The sequence below is a fragment of the Prionailurus bengalensis genome, chromosome A1 (genome assembly GCF_016509475.1).
Source record: "Prionailurus bengalensis isolate Pbe53 chromosome A1, Fcat_Pben_1.1_paternal_pri, whole genome shotgun sequence".
Lineage (NCBI taxonomy): Eukaryota > Metazoa > Chordata > Mammalia > Carnivora > Felidae > Prionailurus > Prionailurus bengalensis.
The window spans coordinates 199,395,220-199,420,036 of record NC_057343.1 but is presented as its reverse complement, the minus strand read 5'-3'; the positions used below and the strand labels follow the sequence as shown (position 1 = coordinate 199,420,036).

General features: G+C 42.2%; 1 protein-coding gene across 1 annotated transcript; it reads right to left on the bottom strand.

Moving 5' to 3' along the window:
* Nucleotides 1–11,421: 11,421 nt before the first annotated feature.
* ESM1 (endothelial cell specific molecule 1) lies at nucleotides 11,422–20,743 on the bottom strand. The gene is made up of 3 exons (XM_043598540.1): nucleotides 19,909–20,743; nucleotides 16,509–16,658; nucleotides 11,422–12,911 (listed from the first exon to the last, which is right to left on the bottom strand). The coding sequence occupies exons 1-3, from the start codon at nucleotides 20,207–20,209 to the stop codon at nucleotides 12,814–12,816; spliced, it is 549 nt and encodes a 182-aa protein (XP_043454475.1). The 5' UTR covers nucleotides 20,210–20,743; the 3' UTR covers nucleotides 11,422–12,813.
* Between the last annotated feature and the right edge of the window lie 4,074 nt (nucleotides 20,744–24,817).

The window sequence follows — 24,817 nt, the reverse complement described above, 5'->3', positions numbered from 1 at the left end:
TTAAAAAAGTGAGCTGGTTGGCCTGTGCCGAAGCAAATTTTTTTTTCTCACAAATTTGTGCTAATGTATTCAGAGACTATCCTGTAATCAACTAGTGTGTTGGAACTCTAGAAAAAAAATTTTTATGTAGGGCTGGGGAAGGAATTACTGCCGAAACATGGCAATACCTTGAGCAGCCCAAAGTAATGGAGGAGTTAAAACGGAGCCAAATTGCCCGAATTAGAGACTCACCTCTGCCCGTACCAGCTGTGTGATCCTGGGTGAGCTACTCTCCCTTGCTATGCCTCAACGTACTCAATTGGAAAAATGGGTATAAAAGTAGTACCTGCCTCGTGGGGCTGTTGTGAAGACTAAACTAATTCAAATACACATAAAGCTCTCAGAACATGGCATTTGCAGAATAAACACGCAAAAAGTGATAGCCACTACTGGTATTACATTATGATTATTAACATTATGGTTAACCAGAAGAAGCCAACTGACAGCAAAGAGGATGGACCAGGCATGAAGAGTCAAACAAGGTTAGGAGCAAAGTCCCAAGAGTACTGACAACAGAGGGAGAGAGGGGAGTTGTGTCTGTTCCAGATCCTCCTTAATTCCCATAGAGCCAACCTACTTTATAAGGTTTCTATATCCTCAAAATAGCACCCCCCCCATTTTATAACGTGAGCCCTTTTGACTGGATTTCTGTTCCTTGTGATCAAGCAAACCTAGACAAAAACATCACATGTGCAGAGCACAGTGCAGGCCGGACCAGATGGCACTTGCCTGTTCAATACCATCCACTGCCCCTGGGGCATCTTATTGATGTGTATTCTCAGTTGAAATCCACCAGAATTCTTGAAATGCACCTCAGAAGCAAATGCCTCCCAGATGGCAGGCACCAACATCATCTCAGTAGTGCAGACAGCTACAGGATCTAACCAGGAAGCCCTGGTCTGATTATGTGTAGGAGTTCAAGAGGGAATCCTCTTAATTTCCACCTTTGAAGAGCAGGTAAATCGTTTCCTTTGTTGAGATCAGGCATCCAGGATTGCCATGTGAATCCAGAGTGTTTCTAACATGCTCTTTGCTAAGTTCTATTCATAGAAAACCTTGGCCCAGGTCCAGGTCTGTGTCACATTGTTTGTGTGGAATGAGGATGTGCTCTGCTTTTTCAGAATAACAAGCCCATGTTTTCGAGTCATTAAAGGAAAAACTTTTCCCACAGTGTGATGAGTGGAGATCACTTCATCACAGCCAAGGTGTGCCATTCTAAAAGTCACATCAAATCTCCCCAAAGAAGAAATCCCAAAGCCACCCACATCCCAGCCCCCTTGTCCATCAGTAAACAGGGCATCTGAGAAGAGTCCCCCCAGTGCCCTGGGACACTTTCTTCCCCAGGAGACTGGCTCCCTGTCTCTTTCCTCCTTACTTCAGAACACATAAAAAAACTCCATGAGGGCAGCACTCACGGGAAAGAAAACGCTCTGGAAAAGATGAAAACATCCCGTCCAGTTTTTCCCATCTGAAGTGTTCATCCACTGAGCAGTCAAAATTCACGTTTATCCTGAATTTCACAGTTTCAGAATTACAGTCCTGACATGCCAGGGCAATCTCCAGCACAGCCACCAACCTATAAAGACGGAAGTGTATAAATATACTAATAATCTCCCCATCTATTAAAACCTCATCTCTGAAAATGGAATGTTAATCTTGCTTGAATAAGAACAAGTAAACATAGTTCATTAATTCTTTTTTTTTTGAGGCATAAGTGACATATAACATTATATTAGTGTCAGGTGCACATCTTAATGGTTTAATAATTGGCATACATTGTGAAATCATCACCAAGGTAACTCTGGTTAACATCCATCACCCTACCTAGTTCCAAAATTTTTTTCTTGTGACGAGAACTTTTAAAATCTACTTAGCAACGTTCAAAGATGCAGTACAGTGTTAATAACCCTAGTCACCATGTTCTGCATTTATCCTTATGACTGATTTATGTATAAATGAAAGTTTGTACCTTTTGACCACCTTCACTCATTTTGTCCATTTCTGCCACACCTCTAGCGGCCACCAATCTGTTCTCCATATCTATTAACTTGTTTTTTGTTTGTTTGTTTGTTTGTTTGTTTGTTTTGGTTTTGGTTTTTAAATTCCACATATAAATGAGGTCATTTAGTATTTGTCTTTCTTTGTCTGACTTATTTCACTCAGTATAATGTCTTCAAGATCCATGCATACCATCCATGTTGTTAAAAATGGCAAGATTTTCTTTTTTTATGACTGAATAATATTCCAGTGTGTGTGTGTGTGTGTGTATGTGTGTGTGTGTGTGTGTGTACCACAATTTCTTTATCTATTCAACCATCCATGAATACTTAGATTGTTTCCATGTCTTCACTATCATAAATGATGTTGCAGTGTATATGGGGGGGGACATATATTTTCAAGTTTGTGGTTTCATTCTCTTTGGATAAATGCCCAGACATGGGATTGCTGGATCCATACATTCTTTATTGCCCGGAAAATAATTGCACAAATAAAAAAAGGCATGTTGACCAGATGTGGTACTTTGGAATGAGTGACAATGATCATAGGGTTAAGAGGAGATTTGCACCTGCCCTGGGGAACTCCTCCCCAGCCTCCAATGTATCATCTCACTAGGGTATGGACACCCCCTCTAATTGCTGCCATGCTGTGGGTGTTGGTGCCATCTTGGCTTGGCCCTTGCTGGCCTTGCTGCTTCTCTGCCTACAAAAAGTAGGTGTTCTAGTCCCTCGATGCTTCTGTCTTGGCTTTTATTGTTGCTTTTGTGTGTCATGGCGCCCATGGAGACTCAGAGATGGAGAGATAATGCTTTCCAGAGCCTCTGAAGCAAGAGGGGGGTCAGCACCCTGAGCATATTTCCTAAGAGTGGCAGCTTTTGAAGGTTTGTAACAGGCGTTATGTTGATCTAATTGTTGTAAAGACAATGAGAAAAGACAGTAAAGGAAGCAGCCTGGAAATACTCATCAAACCATCAGTGATCCCCTTTTTAATATTTGCTTTGACCTAATTTCAGATTTACAGACAACTTTAAGAAGAGAAAAAATTCTCACATACCCTTTACCCAAATACCCCAAAAGTTAAGATTCCCTCTCTCAATTTGTGTACATATTGTATGCTTTTTTTTCCTCTTGAAGCATAAGTTGCAGCCATTTAGGTAGGATGGAAGGGAAGAAGGTTTTTAAAAATAATACTTCAAGATGAAGAATATAACTGTTCTTCATAAATGTATATAAAAATATAAAATATAAAAATAGCTGTTTAATAAGTGGATTTTTCAAAAGACAATTTTGCCTTCAAGCAATTGTGAATAATAATGTTTTTGCCTTTGATATCAAATAAAGTTATTTAAGAAAAAAAAAAAAAGAAATCAATGGCCAGACTATGAGATAGATAAAGGGAGCAGTCGAACTGTGATTGCTTCCTGCCACTGACACCATGGCCATGAACCTGGCCACGCCTCTGCTTCATCCATGAAGAAGCTTCAACCAACCTGCAAAAAACACCTGAGCAACACTTTCAGTGTTTCTCCCAAAAGCACCAACAACAGAAATGACCTACAGTGGGCTCCTACTTCCTAAATCCCCAAGACCATGGAGTGAGTTCGTGGTTCTCTAAAGCACTCCTTCTGGCTCAGATTCTACTATTTCTTTCTTGTCTTTCACAACTTGTTTTTCAGCAAAACAGCACTGCCCAAATTGATCAACATCTTATGGGCCAGACTGGGTTCTGAAGGGCATTGGCTACATCCAAAAATGAAACCCAGCTACAAGGGAAGAATGTTTGTCACCATCGAGCTATTTGTTAAAAAGGGCCATAAGGTCAGAGGACAACATCCCAAAAAAGGAGTTTGAGAGAGGCGTGGAACAACTGAGAAGCACTAGAATATGCACAAAATGACTGTGACTCTTTGTCCCAGCAGCAGCACCCCGGTGTAATGTGTGGTCGCTCCTGTCACCTGCACCTCCCCAGTTGCCCTACCTCCTCCAAACCAATGGATTCAGCAGGTGTTTTGTTTTTCCATTTTAATGTTTATTTATTTTTGAGAGAGAGAGAAAGAGAGAGTGAGCAGGGGAGGGGCAGAGAGAGACACACACACACACACATACAGAATGCAAAGCAGGTTCCAAGGTCCCAGTTGTCAGCATGGAGCCCAACGCGGTGATTGAACCCACAAACCACGAGATCATGACCTGAGTTGAAGTCGGACGCTCAACCGACTGAACCACCCAGTTGCCCCTGTTTTTCCATTTTGTGAGGCACCCCCATCCTACCAAGACGTTACATTTTTGTTGACGTCGGCTGGAGTCCATTTTTCCACTGTTTTGTTTCGTTTTGCTCTCGACCAAACAACCACAAAGTACCCCCATGATTGAATTGGGCACCTGTGTGTTTCAGTTCTCCCTATCCCATCTCCACAAGGCTCTTTAAAGACAGGGACCACACCTCATCTCTTCACCCTGCTTCCGTTGACCCTGTGCGAAACGAATTCTCCTCCAAGCAGACCGCCTAACTGCTCATGGGTAAAAGGCGAAATAGCCCTCTAGTACATCTACCGCGCTTTCTCCTTATTTTTTAAACTGGATTTAGCTTTTGTGTGAGTCTAAGAGAAATGAGTCCATTTTCAAATTCCTCTGGTTTCCAGAGGCCAAGAAACAATTTCAAGAAAATGGTATTCAAAATCTACTGATCTCTGGTCTCAGATGCCTCCCTAGCTCTGATTCATTAAATAACTAGAGAGTCAACCATGATCCTGGGTTTCCAAGGTTGTTTTCAAACCAAGATCTCGGCTACTGCCAAGACTAGCAGGGATTTCTGAGCTGGCCAACATTCCTTGAGCTTCCTTTGAGAGGTGAAAAAAAAAAGGCAGCTTAAAATGCATTATATCAGAAAGAAAGGTATGAACAAGTTAAGGGGAAACTACAAAGGAAGCGGGCCAAGTCCCAAAATAAAAGGCAGGAATAGAAAACTAAAAATAACATGCAGGGAAGTGTGCCACATCTGTAGGGCTCCCTTGCATTCTCCTGGAGCATTGTACCTTTTTTTTTTTCTTTCAGGAGCATGCTAATAATTGTTTGGAGATTTAAATAGAACACTATTATTTGTTCTTTAAAAATAGTCACGTCTTTTGTAGAATTGTGAGAGAGTTTCAAATGATATTAATTGAATTTCACTCATGGCCATTTACCTTTTACGGACGTCTTCAAGTGTGTTAAGGAGTCAGTTTTCTTCAATGTCTTTATGTATCTGTCTTTAATGGAACACTTACAATGTTTGAAATGCTTCAGTCTTGTTGCAATTAATGGACATATGAAATACACAAGAAAGTTGGCTTATATGACAATGCTTTAAATGATCTGCCATTTATTAGAAAGCTTAGTACATGGCAGATGCAATGATAGGATAAAATGGCATGCATAGAACATGGGTCAAGGTCCTTACAACGTTGTACATGAGCCATTAGCCACACTTTTCGCAGAGGACACTAAGGGGCAGCGTGGGTAAGTAACAAACCAAAGTCAATAATTAATGAATATGATAATGAGTTAATCCCGGCTCCCTTTGACTCAAAAATCTAGGGTCCTTCAATAGTACTTAAGATAATCACAAATATTTTTCAAATAGGTTAACTATGTATTGTTAGCCCAGAGCCATCGATAGGGATTTATTGCTCACTTTCTCTGTTTTGCTAACTCTTAAAGACTTATAATTAAACTTATATTTAAGTTCTGAAACTGCATAGTACCCACCCCACATCTAAGATAAGGTGCCATTCCTCCTGGTTCAAAGGTTTGTCTTCCACCATTCAGTTAGCTGTCGGATTAGTGTGACAATCACATTTTTCCCTTAAGAGAAATATGTTATGATAGATTTGAAGAAAATGAAGCCTCATACCAGGGAAGTACATACGTAGAGGTCGTTCACAACGTTTGTTTAATAATCGCTTCCAAGTTGTAAATTCCTGTTTTCTCTAGACACAACAAAAACAGGAAATATTTACCAACTTCACAGGTGTCAGGAAATACTTTAAAACCCTGGTGGCCTAACCACCAGCTTAAGCAGATAGCATTTCTGTGCATAGGTGCAGAAGGTATATTGTACTTTAAAATGTGTACCTATGATCCAGAGACCTTCATCTATACTTACTAAGGATTCACTGGCTTTGCTTCTGTCAGACCAAAAGATTTTCTTCCAGAAGAGAGAAGTATAATGTGCTAATGTGCTTTGTAGCCTTTCTAGGATTTATCAGAAAATTATAATTCTCTACATTGAATTGGTTTGAAATCCTATTTCTGTATCTAACCGAGTGCCAAGATGACAAAGTACATCACAAAGCCACTGAAATATAGGATTATTCCCTTTAGTCACCATGTACGCAATAAACCACAAAGTCATCTTCATTTGTTTACATTTGCTACAATTGAAACTTTCAAAAAATGAAGAGAGCTTTATTCTTTTTGCCAATTATAAAACTAGCGGCAAAACTTTCAGAATATAGGTACAGATATAAAGAATAAGATAGGCATCGCTCTTACTATCTCTATTTATATATTTTTTTTCACAGAATAAGATTATCCCTATGGCATCGTAGCATGCTTTCTTCCACTTACTATAGAGAAGTGTTCTTAAGCGATCTCCCCGTAGTGACTTCACTGACATCACCATGTGTCTCTGTTCTCTCTGGATAACATACAGCTATGATATCCAGGGTGTACGCTAAAGGGTGCAGGCACACAGACCTCCCTCTGGGGTGCACCTGAAGACTTGCATTTCTGCCAGTTGAAATAGAGGCATACCAAGAGTCTGTTGTATTTGTTACCGAACCTGTTTGCACCAGTTATCACTATTGCAAACCTGAATAAAAATTCAGTGTAGGTCAATAAACCAGCAACGCAAAAGAGGATTGTTGTTTCTATAAAAAACTAAAGTGTTTAAAAAGTAGCTGCTTTCGCACTATTAACAATGCCCGAATTATGGAAAGAGCCCAAATGTCCATCCACTGATGAATGGATTAAGAAGATGTGATACACACACACACACACACACACACACTGAAATACTACTCGATGATGAAAAAGAATGAAATCTTGCCATTTGCAACAACATGGATGGAACTGGAGGGTATTACATTAAGAGAAATAAGTCAAAGAGAGATATCGTATGACTTCACTCATATGTGGAATTTTAGAAACTTAACAGATGATCATAGGGGAAGGGAAGGAAAAATAAGATAAAAATAAAGAGGAGGAAAACCATAAGACTCCTAAATACAGAGAACAAACTGAGGGTTGATGAGGATGGTGAAAATGGTGATGGGTATTAAGGAGGGCACTTGTTGGGATGAATAGGTGTTATAGGTAAGGGATGAATCACTGGGTTGTACTCCAGAAACCAAGACTACACTATACGTTATTTAACTTGATAATAAAAAAAATAGCTGCTTTCGAACTGGGGAGAGGGACTCTGTGTTTAGGCAGCCACACGCCTGACCAACTCCTGGCCCTGATTACGTTGTCACCTTGTGCTTTGGAGTGAACACATCCTCTGTCAGTCATTCTAAACACACTTCATCATTTACAATGACTAGGTTGTAGTCAGTTCATGGCTACACTGCCATTTCTTTATCAAATACCCCACCAATGACCTTTTCAGATTACTTACAATTACTAACAAAACATTACAACTTTTTTTGTATACAGTTAAGACCTTGGATTGGGAGTAACTTGCTCTGCAAGTGTTCCACAAGACAAGCAAACATTTCTAATAAATTTTAACTTGATAAAGGAGCAATGTCTTGCTGTACAAGTAGTATGTGACGCCGAATGTCACATGATCACAACTGAGCCAATGGAATTCGCTTTGATATACAAGGGCTTTGTATTACAGGTATGTTTCCGGAACGAATTACGCTCGCAAACCAAGGTTTTACTGTATATGTTTTTGTACTCTCAAAACAATTATTTCCTTAGGATAAATTCATAACAATAGAATTTTTGTGTGAAAAGATGTATACCTTTTAGGTCTTAATATAGATATGTATGTATATATTTCTAAAATTTTTTTAATGTTTATTTTTGAGAGAGAGAGACACAGAGCATGAGCAGGGGAGGGGAAGAGAGAGAGGGAGACATAGAATCTGGAGCAAGCCCCAGGCCCTAAACTGTCAGCACAGAGCCCGATGTGGGGGGCTCGAACTCATGAACCGAGAGATTATGACCTAAGCCGAAGTCAGATACTTAACCGACTGAGCCACCCAAGCACCCCTATGTGTATATATTTTTAAAATATGTGGTAGGTAAACTACAAATATGAATGTTTTCCTTTAAAAATATTGAACGGCTAAAAGTGGTACAATGATAAGTAGTAGTTTTCACTACCACACACATTTTATCACCAAATTTATTTGGGCCTAGGTGTTTCATCTGTAAAATAAAAGGTTTAGACTAGAATTCTTTAGGCTTCTCTTCTGAACTCCAATATTTCAGATTTCTGTGTACTCCCGTAGTTCCTAGAGGGCTGGAAAACGTATAAACACATCTACTCTGTGAGAGTTATGTCACAAGGACCTGTATAAATGGAATTGTGTTAACTGGGTTAATATAATCACAACAGACTCTATCATTGCTTTAGAATGGTCCTCCTGAGGACTCTTTAGCTCTCCCTGGTCTCTTCATGACACATGGTGCCACTGGTCACTCTTCTTGAATGTCTTCCTGTGAGACCACAAACTCCCTGACTGCTTCCAAATTCTCTGGTTCTTTCACCTCCATCCTTCTTTGATGGTTTGCCACTTGTCCCTGACAAGTCCCCACAATTTAAAGTTTCTCTGACATTTTTCAACCCTCCCGGTGGCTTAGTTAAGTATCTTTAAACAACAAAAATAAGGTGAATGAAACAACCGGTTAAGAAATCTTGCAGCACATTCTTTCATAAGGCCAGCAAGAATTGGTTTCGATCACACCTTAGTTTCTTTCCTTTCTAGGCAAGTCTAGATATCCCTGTATCAGTGATTCTCAAAGTAAGGTCCCTGGACCCAGAGTGTCTGCATCACCTGGGGAACTTGTAACAGTGGAAAATCTTTGGGCCTCATCTCAGACATAACAAATAAGCACTTTGTGTGTTAGCAAGGCCTCTAGGTAATTCTAATGAATAGTAAAGAATTGCAGGTCTATAACATGCGTCCTTTTAAAGCCAGGCCTTAACTCAATGATTAACACTACACATGGGCAATCAGAAATAATCAGTTCTCCCTCCAAATATCTGTTGTGATGTTGAATTATATTTATGGATCCTTTACTCCTAGGGACCTCAGGATAAAGGAAAGGAAACAAATACAGAATGGAAACAACAGTCCTCCTGAACTGCCTTTCACAGAAAATGACAATGCAATCTGGCTACCACTAAAGTTACCTTACACATTTTGTTACCACAGGTGATGTCCCCACTGCTTGATGGAGAAGCACTCCCTGTTGCTGTGGCCTTGGACAACCTTACTTGTCAGATTTACTGACTCTCACGGATGCAGCCAGTTTTTCAATCTCCTAGGGTCCTAATAGGCAGGATAACAGCCATCAAGGAGATGGGAGCTGGTAGATGAAAGGGATGGGAGGCCATCTGCTCCATCGGTTCTGCTGGAGATAGGCCTGTCACCTGCTTCATTCATTCATTCATTCATTCGTTTATTCGTTCCTCCAGACATCCACTCACCCAAGTCTCTTCCATCTTTCTTCCCAAACATCCTTCTACCCACCTATCTACCCATCCATCCTTCCATTCATCCATTTATCCATCCAACTATTCATCCATTAATCCATTCATTCCAGAACTATTTATTGTGTGGAATATGTGCCAGTTTGGTTTCTCTTCAATATCAAATGAGGTTGAGCCTCACTAGGAACCAGTGACATTTGGCATTTTCTTTTACTTCTCCAGTGTTTCCCATGATAGTCCATAGGGGTGTAGGAAAAAAATCTCAGAACTCCTGTTTCTATTTATTTTTTAATCCCTTAAAAATTTCTACTTTGAATGTATGTGCTATAACGAACATAGTGTATTAACACTACGCTATGTATTCAGTTTAAAATGGCATGCTCAAAAGTATTGCAGTCAAAAAGTACAAAATCCAAAGATTTTGGAGGCCACTTCCATCAAGAATAGAGTCAGAAGGCTACAGAGCAATTTGAGACAGACCAGTACCAGCACTTGAAGTGAAATGCACAGAGGGGTCCCAGTAACAGGAAGCTGGGCAACTAGAAAACATGCCTGCGACTGAGAACAGATGAACCCACCTTTGTTCAATTATATTGACCATGATCTCCCAGGCTGCAGAACAAGGACCAGAGGCAAGTCCTGCCCTGGTCTAGCTCTTGTTCCACTGTCAGCCCTTCCCCAGAGGGACATTTGGACTGCAGCCTGGGCTTCAGGCCAAGTCAGATACAGATACAGATGCAGATATTTAAGTAATCTCACTCCCTGAAAGCGTGTCCTGAAACCCACTGCACACTGGTAAGAGTAAAGACATACAAACATATGTCTTATGTAAAGACATAAAAACATACATTGTTCTTATTTAATAATAATATGAATATCTCACATTGATAACACATTGATAGAACTTTTTATCTCATTCACTTTGTTTCTTCCATCTTAAAAAAAGGAAAAAAATCAGGCAGATTGATGTTTTTGCTAATACAGACAAATTTTTTGGGGGGCATTGTGTCAATTCATTTAAATGGTTTCCTAATTTGCCCATAATAAAGCTAAGTGAAACTATACTGTTCTTGGACACGATACTCTCAAGCTCCAAAGCCAAATGCTACTCTATTCTTTTACAGACACCAAAAGATCTGTCTTTGCAGACACCTTCTAAAGTGTAAGTATCTTCAAAACACTGACAGAGGTGTTGTTTTGTTTTTGTCTCTACAGAATGGATTAATATTTAGGGACCTACGTTTCAGGGACCTATAAGGCATGGGTAGACCAAAAATGTGAGGCAAAGAAATAAATATTCTAGCCTCATGCTTTGACAGAAAATGCTTATCTGTAGCAGCAAATTCAGTTGAGAAGCCAACTTTTAATAGGCACACAGACTTTTTGTTCATTGGATGAAACTTTTTTTTAAAAAATGCTTATTTTGAGAGAGAGCACACGTGTAAGCGAATGGGGGAGGGGCAGAGAGGGCGACAGAGAATCCCAGGCAGGTTCTGTGCTGTCAGTGCAGAGCCCGACCCGGGGCTTGATCCCATGAACCATGAGATCATGACCAAAGCTGAAATCAAGAGCCATCAAGAGCGGGTCGCTCAACCGACCGAGCCATCCAGCACTCCATCAAGTGAATCTTTTAAATAACTTTTAATGATTTAACAAAGTCATGAATGGACTCAGAGCAGCTGTCTTGTATTTTTATTGAGCAGCCATAAACTTTTCCTTTTAAAACAAATCCAACAGCTTATGCAGCTCATGATCCAAGACCTTCCCACACACGCATTCACAACTCTGTGGCAAACTTTGAGAATAAAACATAGGCAAATAGTGAAATAATCCTTAAATAATCTTCACTCCAAATAAAACAGGTCTGCAAACGTTTCCTAACAAAATCTAGTACAACCGTCCCGTTTGTGCTGAGATCCTCCCGTGTGCTCATAATTCCACTTATCAACTGACTTTGAAGGAAAGAAAAATAAGAAAATGAGCCCTATTTTAAAGCTGACGCTTCTTGACTCTCTTCCAAACCTCTTAAAAAGTATTTTCTACTTTAAACCTAAAACGCTTCTAAGTCACTGCACTGGCTTTTCAATAAATTCCTTCTGTTGCTCATTTTCTGACATTGTATACATCTGTCATGACTAAGTTATTCCCAGGGTTCTCTTGTGCTTATTACTGTAAATATTACTATAATTACTAATAATAAATTTACCATGCCTTGGGGGTTTGGAAACCTTAGAGTGTTATACCTTTATTCTACCCGTTTTAAACGAACAGTGGAGGGTGATGAGTATGTCTGTTTGGATGACTCATACTAACATAAATCGTTGACAAAATTATGTAAATATTTACCTTCCCACCTCCTCTAAGTGGGAAAAATACTGCCTGGCTCTCTCGGTCTGAGGTGGCCTTCTTTAAAACCATTTACAGGAGTTTGCCCTCTGCCCCCGAATCTCCCTTCAGATGCGGTCATCTGGGAATGACACGTAGCAGCCTTTGAAACCTGCCTCACTATGGGGGCTGCTACCCAATCTCCTACAAGCTTCAACTATCCCCCTTCCTTCAGGGCTGGTTTTGTGTTTACTTTTCCCAAAGTTAAAAAAAAAAAAAGCACAATTAAATTCTATTGGTGCTACTATAGGGAAGACCTAAATACCATACTCCCCCACCCGCCCCCACCTTCTCTCGCTCCGAACTCTCCCTCCATCCTGTATCCCAGCATCAATGCACATCCGAGTCACAGGCACTGTGGCCTTCAGCTTTAGCTTCCTCTGGGGCTGATCTGCGTCCACGTTAATATGATCTAAATTGTGTTCTCCGTTCTTCAGTATTACTATAAACACATATTTAACAAATCTGTATGTATTCATATATTTCACAAAGATCTAAGTGTTCAGTCATATGCATTTTATGGATTGTTAGTAGCCTACTTTATTATTTTTTTTTCTGGACCCCCACACTTGGCCTCCCGATATCACATGTCCATATGCTATAATCTAGACAGTTCCTAAAATGTTGGCTGTGTGTTGAATGACCATTAAGATAAGAGTCTTCTCTCAGAAACCCCACCCAGGCTCAGCGAGGATTTAACCATTTCATTACAGGCGAGCGGGTATTCTTTTTTACAAGTTCTTCTGTCACAGTATTGCCGTCTCCGGATGCCATGTCATGCTCTGAAATGAGAAGGAATACAAATCATGCATGTCCAAATGTTGATAACCCTAAGATCAAGAACAGTTTTATTTTTTTTTTCATTTTTTTTAACATTTATTCATTTTTTGAGAGACAGAGAGAGAGCACCAGCAGGGGAGGGGCAGAGAGAGGGGGAGACACAGAATCTGAAGCAGACTCCAGGCTCTGAGCTGTCAGCACAGAACCCGATGTGGGGCTTGAACTCATGAAACGCGAGATCATGACCTGAGCCAAAGTCGGATGCTTAACCGACTGAGCCACCCAGACGTCCCTATATTATTTTCATATTACAAGGGATTTACAGTAATTTTTTTATAGATTCAAAGAGTCTATACTCACTGTATTCACCCACTCTCTGTTAATTGGCACCTCCCATCTGAGTCAGCCCCTGCCACAGACTGATTTCTCCTCAGACACCTGTTACCACCAGGCATTATCTTATACATGCATTTGCCTTTTTTATTTATGTCTTATTTCACTCCACCCCTAGAATATCAGCTCCAAGAAGGCAGAGGCTTTGTTTTGTTCATTGCTACTACAGTGCCTGGAACATAGTAGGCACTTAATAAATACTTATGGAATGAGCAAATGCTGTAAGAGTAGATCTTTAATAAGATTTTCCTATTATCTGGTATGGAAGAAGGGTTAGCTTATTTTGTGGCTCCAGAAGGCAGAAGGCAGACCAAAGGGCAGAACTTTTATAAAGACGGTTTTTGCTCAAATAAAAATTTGTGATATTTAGAATTTTCCAAAATGAAATTTGTCTGCTTCTAAGAGTAGCGAAGTGTATTTGCCTCAACAGTGCACATCCTAAAATGGAGCCCTGTATGATTTGTGCAGCCCAGCAGATGAATGTATGCAAAGTAATCAAATATTCCAGATCTTACTGTCCCTGTCCCCCTAAAAAAAAGCTACTTATAAATTCCCCATCTCAGAAAATTGGAAATCTCACTACAAAACAACAACAACAAGAAATGGAAATAGGAAACCCACTTGACAAGATCGTAGTAGCCATTAGATAGAAATCTAGAGAAGACGAGCTCATGCAATCAGGGCATGGAAGGGACCTCCAGAAGTCCCTGTGCTGACGAACGTTGGCACCGTTTACAAAGGCTTTGAAAACAGATTCACACAGAGGTGATGTGAAGTTGATAGCCAGACAAGCCCCCTCCTATAAATGGTAGCACATGAACCCTGGAAAGTCACAAGGAGACAAGGTACCACTGAGCAGTGGAGCTCCTATGCTGCCTCTCCACAAAGCCTTTAGGATATTCTGCTCCCATCCTGAACCTAAGGTTTACCAAGATTAACCAGTAATCATTTTTGTTGCTCCTTAGCTAACGGGAAAACACACACACACACACACACACACACACACACACACACCTCGGGTCAGACAATGCTTTTCCCATAGATTTCTACTAAGAATCTTGATACCTAATTTGGGTATAGAAATGTTTTTTGTGTGTAACCCCTAATGTAACTTCCACCCAGAAAAATATGTGTGGCCAAGGCATCTATCTAGTAGTCAAGACATCTGCAGAATCTGCAAGCAAATAAGCAAGGGTGACACGCCGAAGGGAAAGAGACTGTCCAACAGTCCAGTGGAGAAGAGGGCATGTGGCTGGGTATACAATGGGAGGGACGGACGTGAGGATTATTATCCTTCTTGAGGATTACTCCAAAGGCGCTCTCATGGCCTCCCAAGCATTCTTCCCAAACACCAATAAAGATTCACAAGGGAGTCCATTCTCTCTCTCTTGGTGGAAAAGGTTTAGGCACAACCATAAATGAATGAAGAGGAATTCAGAAGTTCTTTAAAGTGTTTTGTAGTCTGCAGTTTTGAGAAGGCGAAATAAGACAAAAAAAGACGCAAGCATTTGAGACAGCTGACTGTCCTGAGACAGTAAGTTTCAAACCTGTACTGAAGTAGTCAAATCATTCAAAAAAAATGTGCAGGTCTAAGATTGATGGTTTCCAGGGGCTGGAAGTTGAGGAATGGGGACAATTGCTTAACAGATAGTGGGGTTTTATTTTGAGCTAATGAGAATGTTCTAGAACTGGACAGAAGTGGCGGCTATGCAGCGTTGTTAATGTACTAGCTACCACTGAACTGCTCACTTCAAAATGGTTAATTTTATGTTGTGTAAATTTCACCTTAATATCAAATTTTTTAGGACTTAAAAATCAATCTTTTTCCATTTTGCTTTTTAAGTACCATAGGACAAGTCCTAAGTATTTAACCTATTAATGACTTTCTCAATTTCCAGATCAAATAGTCACAAAGATGCTCACCTAATAGCTTTAAAAACAGGGGTTTCAGTTTAGATGAATGTTTAGGGGCATAACCACACTTCAGCATAATAATTCCCTTCTTAGCACAACATTTCCTCCTTCTCTTAATGTACTCTTAATGGATACTAAATTGTATCCATGTGTAAGAAGGGGGTGAAATTAAGAAATAAGTACATTTGCCAAATATTTCAAATCTTAATTTGAAGCGCAAAGAACCAGAAACAAAAACTAAATAAAATGGACTTGGATTGTCAACTATTTATATCTAAGGGGGAGAAATTGCATAGTTTGTTGATACTAACAGTTTCTGTGACCACATGTTGTTTTAAATGTGCTATTTTCAATTTAATGAAGTTTTACTATACTGATTGTTTATCCAACAAGGTAACCAAATATGTGCACAGCACCATCTTATACATTGTATTTCTCACATTCTAACAACCTGATAAGAAATACACATGCATAAACAAGCATCATGTGGCTATTACTACAATTTCATTCAAAGGCTTAGAGATAATTCCCAAGTTTCGGTCACAGATACTGTCTCTTATCCTCTCCAAAATCTATAAAAACACATGCTGGGAAATATTCTTTGGAAATACTTCCACTTGGTTAAGAAAAGAAGAAGTGTTCTATATTTTCTATCTTGGCTCTTAAACCTTATCTAATAAATTCTTGAGGGTATTTTTTCTATGTGAAGTTGAGAGAGAAGTAACTTTGTCTACTATACATAAACATCACTGAAGAATTTAAGGAACTTTGTGTATCTTGGTTATTTTCTTATTACAGGTGCTTTGGTAATCAATCATATTTATTCTCCATATGGCTGGGTAAACTTTATGGAAAAATGTATAATCCTCAAAATTATTAATAAAAATCTTAAAAAAAAACCCAACAACAGCAACCGAACTCAGTTACCACCCCTTTCCCCTGAGTAAAATAAAAAACAAAATCATTCAAACCAATGCTTTATTCTAATCCTCTATATTGCTTAAGTTATTCAAACTGAAAGTGAGATTATTGTTCTGAGGTTTGTACTGAAATCGTTTCTTTTTTTTATTTAAAAATAATTTTTTAATATTTTTTTATTTTTTGGTGGAGGGGGGGAGGGGCAGATACAGAGGAAGACACAGAATGTGAAGCAGTCTTCTGACTCTGAGCTGTCAGCATAGAGCCAGACATGGGGCTAGAACTCATGAATCATGAGATCGTGACCTGAGCCAAAGTTGGATGCTTAACCAACTGCGCCACCCAGGTGCCCCTATACTGAAGTCAATTCTTACCTGTAGAAACAAGTCTCCTGTTGGAAGTCTTGGCTACTGAATATTGGAGGAAGGGAAATTTCAGACATTTGCCAGTCACTCTGTCACATATGCCAGACTGACAGTTGCATGTCTCCTTGCATTCCATCCCGAAGGTGCCGTAGGGACAGTCTGAGGACACAAGATAGGTTTAGAGAGGGAGCTGCTCCTTGTGCACGAGCCCCTGCCCGCACAGCCTCCATATCTGAACACGCCTCGTGAACCTTGACTGTCAGATACAAACCACTTCTTTAAAAAAACCCAAGTTTGGGAAGTTGAAACTTTAAGTCACAAATGTGAAATCACACCCCAAGAGCAGGACACCTCGGCTCTAGTGTCCTGCTCTGGAGTTTAGTTGAAGACGGCTAGACATAACCAACATCCTTGAACCAACGTTAATTCTGTTCACTTTCTGCTTAGGTACCAATAGACAGGTTCCCGAGACTGCTGCCGTGACAGGTCGGTGAGGTGGGCAATTGAACAGACCTACGGATCAGCTGCGAAGGAGTTTAGGGGCGCCTGGGTGGCTCAGTCGGTTAAGTGTCCGACTTCAGCTCAGGTTATGATCCTGCGGTCCGTGAGTTCGAGCCCCGCGTCGGGCTCTGGGCTGATGGCTCAGAGCCTGGAACCTGCTTCCAATTCTGTGTCTCTCTCTCTGCCCCTCCCTCGTTCATGCTCTGTCTCTCTCTGTCTCAAAAATAAATAAACGTTAAAAAAAAATTTTAAAATAAAAGATGTGACGCTGTCTTTGAATCCACCGTACTCGCAAACAACTCGCTTTCTTAAAATAGCAACATATAGGAAAGGACCCCACGCTACCCAGGGACTGAGAGAGGTGTCGATGCCAGCTGTCCACCAAGTGCTCAATCCTCAGTCTGTGCCAGCTTTCATCAACTACCTTATCTGTTGACACGGCAGTACAGGTCACCTAGTTCCCCTGGATGTTAAGAGGATTTTCTAGTAAAATGTTCTGCAAACCTAAGATGTGCATGCTAGGAAGAACGAGAAAGCTGAGACTTTGCTTATATACCTCAAATCTGGAAGCATTTAGAGCATCAGTGTTTTCATACCTAGACTCAAACCTATTATGCTGAGAAAAGAACAAAATCACTTATTAAAAATGCAGGATTGTTATGACATAAACAGCATCCCGATAGACCCCCCCATCCTTAACAGCCAAGCAGAATAGATGCAGAATACGGATTCTCTTGGCATGAGAATCTTCTCGTACGTGTAGTCACACATGGGGGAGAAATGAACTGTGAAGCAGCCGAGCCCTTAGCAATCTAATATTCCACAAGAATGATCGAGGTGGACATGAATGAACTTTATTTGGGGAAGAGATTTAGAGTTCTTCCCACTGGCATTCTTCAGATTGCGGAGGAGCCTGGTTTTAAACACTGGCCTCTCTGCTCGCAAGAACAGCCCTTAAAAAGGATCCCCAAAAGCCTCTTTCAGAAGAGCATACAGGATTGGAATTTGAGTGTGTCTCTAGTGACATTGAAAACTCAAACTTTAGCCAAATTCTCAATTGTGCCTCTGTTTCATCCCCTAGCGTATTGAATAGTGCCGGGCGGATAGCAGGTGTTCAGTAAATAGATGTTGGCTGGCTGATTGTTAACTCGGCAGCCTAACGCCAAACATCTGAATATTGAGAAAACATCTGGATGTGCAGCTAACGTATACGGTTCTGTGCAAAGGCTGAAAGAGGGAGTCCGCCTATAGCACAATCCAACGTCTCTGTCTGAAGTTGCTGAGTTTCACGCAGGGTCACTGTTTCCAGCAGAGAGAAAAATGTTTGAAACCAGACTCGCTTGCAGTCTGAAGGATGCCAAGAAGAGCAATCTTAAGTGCATTTTAAGAATCTATCCCGTTAACAGCTGCCTCAGTCATTCAGTAGAAGGGTAGATTGCTAAAGATCCCATAGGCCTTGTGCCATTTCTTTACCCACATGTGACAGGGCATTTACAGCCCCATTGATAGAGGCAATTTTTGTGTCCAGAGAAAAAACAATCCACTGCAAATATTTGCTATGTCACAAGTATGATCGGTTGAACTACTTCCTCCCTAAATTCCCCGCGTGAAATCCTGTAATTTATAGAAAATACAGGTTCTCCTCAGCTTAAACAAATGCTCGTGAATGTTCACACACACGCACAAAAAAGGTTCCTCAATATTCTACCTTTTAGTGGTTATAAGCAAAACTAAACTGAGCAAAAAATAAAGTTCTCTTCCTCCTGCAAGCATTCATTTCCTAATCTGTAGTTACGTTTTGCGGGTGAAAAGGTAATTGATTTATAAAATATTTGTCTAAAAGGTAGGTGTATGAATGAGACTGGATCAATGGTGGATTATTATCGTTCATAAAAGCATACAACTGTTTCAATTACATAAAGTATAAGAATGAAATAAGAAAGAAAATATAAGAAATACCTTACCCAGCCTCTTTAATCATTTTAAAAGCTGCTTTGTATTATAAAACTGATGCATGGGGCTATAGCCTATGTGTTTCATCTTAATAATAGCTTTTAATTATGAGATCATGAAGTATCCATATATATATTTTACATCACCATTCTTTTGACCCAAACATTTTTTCAACTACAGTCACTGAGTTTGAAATAAATTCTACAGATGTGTAACTACATTGTTTAGCTATGATTTCAACCTAATGACACTTTTTTTAAGTCTGTAAACTCTCATTCTTCACAGACTTCCAATTTTTAGTTTTCTTGACTGTTATTTGTACTTGTCTGAGACCATCTGCCATTTTTCTAGGTGATCAAACACTTCCATAAAGTGGAACGAGGCTTGTTTTATACTTCAGGGTACCCTCCTTCAAGAATGTGAGTCATTTCGTTTCATGATCAAACCCCACCCTGTTTCACAAAGTGCATCAGCCGTTCATCAGAAATACTTGATCTTGAGAGATGCCCACCAACCCATGGACCCTTTCAACATCAAAGACTCACTAAGCCCCAGCCTAGACATCACCAGCGGTTATCTAAGCGCAGACCTCTGTAATCACTGCCTTGCAGAGGAGACAGCACCTAAACCATCCAAACAGATTACCTGTCAAGTTTCTAAAGTTTTCCAGAAAGGGAGGTAACACGATTTCTCATCGCAACTTTTTTCCTTCCGTCTCCTACACACACATAATGAGTGAAATGCTGTCTTGCTTTCTGTGCTTTCCTGCACACTGGCTGTCAGTTGCTGTTCGCAGAGGTCTCTCTCTCCCTGTGACAACACCCGGGCCGGGCCTTGCTCCTAAGCCACCTGCACTTTCCCTCTCGTCCTTCGAAGGGAAGCCTCCTTGCCTCCCACGCTGGCTAAAAGCCCTCGGTGTGCCCTGGACGGGGAGGAGCAAGGGGTCACTCTTTACCTTTGCAGATACCAAACTCGTCACCAAAGTCATCTTCCTCACTGTAAAACTGACACCTGAGCCCCGGGCCACACTTGGCGCCGTCCATGCCGGAGACGGTGCGGTAGCAGGTTTCGCCCAGGCCCGCGGCGCACACCCGGCAGCAGCCGCAGTCGTCCAGCACTGTCCGCTTGCAGCTCAGGCTGCTTTTGCACTCGGCGCGGTCGCATCGCTCGGGGCAGTCGACCGCGTACTTGGGGCTCCAGGTCGTCGCCAGGTGCGCGGGTACCAGGAGCGTGGCTAGCAGCAAGAGGCTCTTCATGTTTCCCGCCGGCTCTGGCTCAGCTCCCTGCGGGCGGCGTGGTTCTCTGCTGGCGGGAAGCAGCTGTCCAAAGTGGTAGCCGAGCCTCTGCCTACACGTTTATGAGCTTTATACACTGGGTTGCCCGCATGCTTCCCCGTCATCAATTTCCTCAACCCAGCAGCAGCGCTGTCCTCTTGCCAGGCTCTCTTGTTTTAGTTTATGAAATCCAGGATGAAGGCTGGATTAACACGCCGCTGCCATCCAGGAATTGAAAAGCCCAAGCTGATGTCATCTGTTATGTTTAGATGGTTGTTTTGCATGAGCACTGAAAAACTCGCTCACATCCGTCTCGAGGGCTCAAGGACGTCTGTGAAGGGGGAATAAAGAAGGTTGCATACCTTCCTTCAGGACAGGAATTGTTCCGACACCGGCATATCACTTGGGCTGTGGCTTTGTCTCAGAGCCTCTGGAGTCAGGAGGAAAATGACATCGACGTGAATCATCAGGACGAAAGAAGCTCCTTTAAACAAAATAAATAAACATTCGGTATTTCCCCTCGGCAAACAGTTATGAGCTCACTTGGGAGAAGAAAGGGTTATATTGTGCCTTTTCAATACTTAGAAGAAAGGAAATATTTGGAAAGGGATTTTTTAAAGACCCCTCTCTTCCTTCCTCCCTCCCTTCCCCCCAAATGTTATCTCTAAAACAATTCATGGCACATATATCTAAGTTTATCATGGATGGAGCTGTATTGCCAGTAAGATGTGGAACTGCAGCTGAGAATTTTCTTTCAAAGTAATACGAAACCCAAAAAGAGGTACGATGCTGCTGGCGCTGTTTCTGGGTTCCTCGGTTCTGGAAAAACTTATCAGTTGGACTTCTGACCCAGAACTCCCTGGGGAGAGGGCTCATCCATCACCGAGTCTGGCTGTCCAATGACTGAGGCCATTCGGAGCTCTAGCCCCTCACTCCTGGCATCTCTCAGAGCCCTCACTAAAACCACCAAACAAGGCAGTCAGCCCAAGGAAACAAGCGAGCCAGCAGGGAAATCGGAACGTGGCCCAGAGCGGCAAGTCACGGGGAAGGGAAAACATTACCCCTCAGGAAACAGGGTCTTCAAGCAATGGAGGGTCACAGGGCCTAGGTCCCCCTGGGGAAGACAAAGCCGTCCTCTCACACTATCGGCAGGACCAGGGCCACGTGAAGGAAGGGGGCTGGGCCAGAAAGAGCAAGGTGAGCGGAGAGAGCAGAGTTCTTATATCAGCCACACGTCGGGTCCCCAGCCCCACCCCCGACTTGTCAAAATAGGCACAAACCCGCCGTCATTCTAGCAACTACTCAACCAGTAAAGTGGATGGATGACTCTTGGTCTGTCCCCAGTTAGCTATGGGTGAGCCCCAGGATCTCTCTCAGCCTCAGCCTCCTCTTTTGAGAGTCGACAGTGTTCTTTAGGCTAGTTGGTCTCCGGAATTCTTATCCCCATTAGAAGATGAGGCTGAGGCCATTGGATGTGACTTGCTGAGTAGCCTTCCAAAGCGCACTTCTAGGAAGGTGGAACGAACCGAATCTGGAATGCGTCACGGAACCGAGGGGGTAGAAAACCAAGCAAGAGTCCCAGCTTCCAATTTCCAAATTTCCCATGTGATCCAATTTGACACATTCTATCAGCATCTCCCCAGAAGCAAACACACGCTTATCAGACGCACAATCTGATTTATTGTTTTCAGCGGTGGGTAACATCCACTGAGGGCCCAGTGTATGCCGATCGCCTGTTCTGAAACCGTTTACACGTATTAACTGACTTGCTCTTCACCACACCCTCATCAAGTAGATACAATCCTCGTGCCCTTTTCCTGAATGGGGAAACGGAGTCAGAACGAGGTTAAATAATTTGCTCAGGTCCCCCTAATGTCCGAGGTAGAACCCGAACGGAGTCAGTCTAGTGTCGAAGGCGTGTGCTCGGTTGCCTGTTAAGCACAGTGGTGCTTCTGTGACTACTGTTCTGATGGCCTCCTTCACAACTTAGGGCTGACCTTGGAAAAGGTTACTGAACAAAGAGTGGTTCTGAGCAAAGAGTGGTTAACTGTAATAACGGTTGATGATGGCATCTATTAGAGAAAACTTACCGTGTGTCAGACACCGCGTAGAGCGCTGTACAAGGAGTGCCACGTTGAATTTTCAAGGCAGCCTCAAGAGGTAGGGACTATTCTTTTTAAATTTTTTTTTTCAACGTTTATTTATTTTTGGGACAGAGAGAGACAGAGCATGAACGGGGGAGGGGCAGAGAGAGAGGGAGACACAGAATCGGAAACAGGCTCCAGGCTCTGAGCCATCAGCCCAGAGCCTGACGCGGGGCTCGAACTCCCGGACCGCGAGATCGTGACCTGGCTGAGGTCGGACGCTTAACCGACTGCGCCACCCAGGCGCCCCATGTAGGGACTATTCTTATCCCCACTTCAGAGGTCAGAAAACTGAGGCCTTGAGGGGTTACGTAACTTGTCCAGGGGCACAAAGTTAGCAAACGGTGAAGCCAGGACTCAAACCCTGAAACAGACTGTTTCTAGAGACTGGAATAAGGACTGCAAAATCGAACACATACAGGTACCAATCCAGTGACCTAAGTGGGTAAAGTGGTAAGATATGCCAGATGTACGTGAGAAGGAGGGGAGCTGCTCACCTGAGAGGGCATGCCCCCACTAAGGGAAGCAGTGCCTCCTCAAGAATGGCTGACTGCTTCCATGCTGGACTCTGAGCCCACTGGGCCGAATCTTCTATTTTTTTTTTTTTTTAATTTTTTTTTTCAACGTTTATTTATTTTTGGGACAGAGAGAGACAGAGCATGAACGGGGGAGGGGCAGAGAGAGAGGGAGACACAGAATCGGAAACAGGCTCCAGGCTCTGAGCCATCAGCCCAGAGCCTGACGCGGGGCTCGAACTCCCGGACCGCGAGATCGTGACCTGGCTGAGGTCGGACGCTTAACCGACTGCGCCACCCAGGCGCCCCATGTAGGGACTATTCTTATCCCCACTTCAGAGGTCAGAAAACTGAGGCCTTGAGGGGTTACGTAACTTGTCCAGGGGCACAAAGTTAGCAAACGGTGAAGCCAGGACTCAAACCCTGAAACAGACTGTTTCTAGAGACTGGAATAAGGACTGCAAAATCGAACACATACAGGTACCAATCCAGTGACCTAAGTGGGTAAAGTGGTAAGATATGCCAGATGTACGTGAGAAGGAGGGGAGCTGCTCACCTGAGAGGGCATGCCCCCACTAAGGGAAGCAGTGCCTCCTCAAGAATGGCTGACTGCTTCCATGCTGGACTCTGAGCCCACTGGGCCGAATCTTCTATTTTTTTTTTTTTTTAATTTTTTTTTTCAACGTTTATTTATTTTTGGGACAGAGAGAGACAGAGCATGAACGGGGGAGGGGCAGAGAGAGAGGGAGACACAGAATCGGAAACAGGCTCCAGGCTCTGAGCCATCAGCCCAGAGCCCGACGCGGGGCTCGAACTCACGGACCGCGAGATCGTGACCTGGCTGAAGTCGGACGCTTAACCGACTGCGCCACCCAGGCGCCCCTATTTTTTTTTTTTTAAGAGAAGCTGGAATCTAGACTTTTAAATGTAATGCCCTAATTTTTAAATGTCGGCCACTATTTCATTCAAGTTACGAAACATTATATGCACCCTTATTTCTTTTTTTTTTCCAAGTTTTTTTTTGTTTTTTTGTTTTGTTTTGTTTTGTTTTTTTTTGAGAGAGGGAGCCCATGAGCAGGGAGGGGCAGAAAGAGAGAGAGAGAGAATCCCAGGCAGGCTCTGGGCTGTCAGCAAGGAGCCCGACGTGGGGCTCGATACCACGAATTGTGAGATCATGACCTGAGCTGAAATCAAGAGTTGGATGCTTAACAGACTGAGCCACCCAGGCGCCCCTGCACCCTTATTTCTTATGGGCAGGATCCAGCCTGCCTATCACTTTGGTCTTGCTATATAAAGTTTGGATTCCGCCAGTGCTGGATTTGAATCTTTGCTCTGCCACTCACTATCTAAAAAGCTCAGAAACTGAGTTTAACATCTCTAAGCCTCCGTTTTGTCATTGTGTACAGTGGGACCACCAGCTTCTTCACAGGGCTATTGTTAGGACCTATAAAACGGGATGGAAAATGTCTATCAAGTAGCACACATTCACTAAGTGATGGCTATTTTTCATTTTAAAAATATAATCATCATAGAGTTGGCAGTGAATAAAGAAAAATAGTCAAAGCATAAGAACTTCCTGGTCTTCTATGGAAATTTAAGGAAGAAACAATAGAAGCCTTGCAGAGGTCAATATCACAAGTGCTGAGGGAAGAAGAGGAGCTCATGGAACCCATGTTCTGCATTTCCAAAAACTGATAACACTTTCAGTGAAGGACAAGTAAACAGAGAGAAGATGTCAAGTTGAGAGTCCCAAATCCACAATAATAGTGAGCCTAAATGCATACCCAAAAGGGTGGAGAAAATACGCTCAGCAGAGTTCGTAAGCAGTGGAACTATCTCCACACGTAGTTTCTAACATCTCATTCTTGGGGAACGTTCCATTCCTTCCAAGACCCGACAAAAACTGTTTGTCCCAGCACAATCCCTATGGG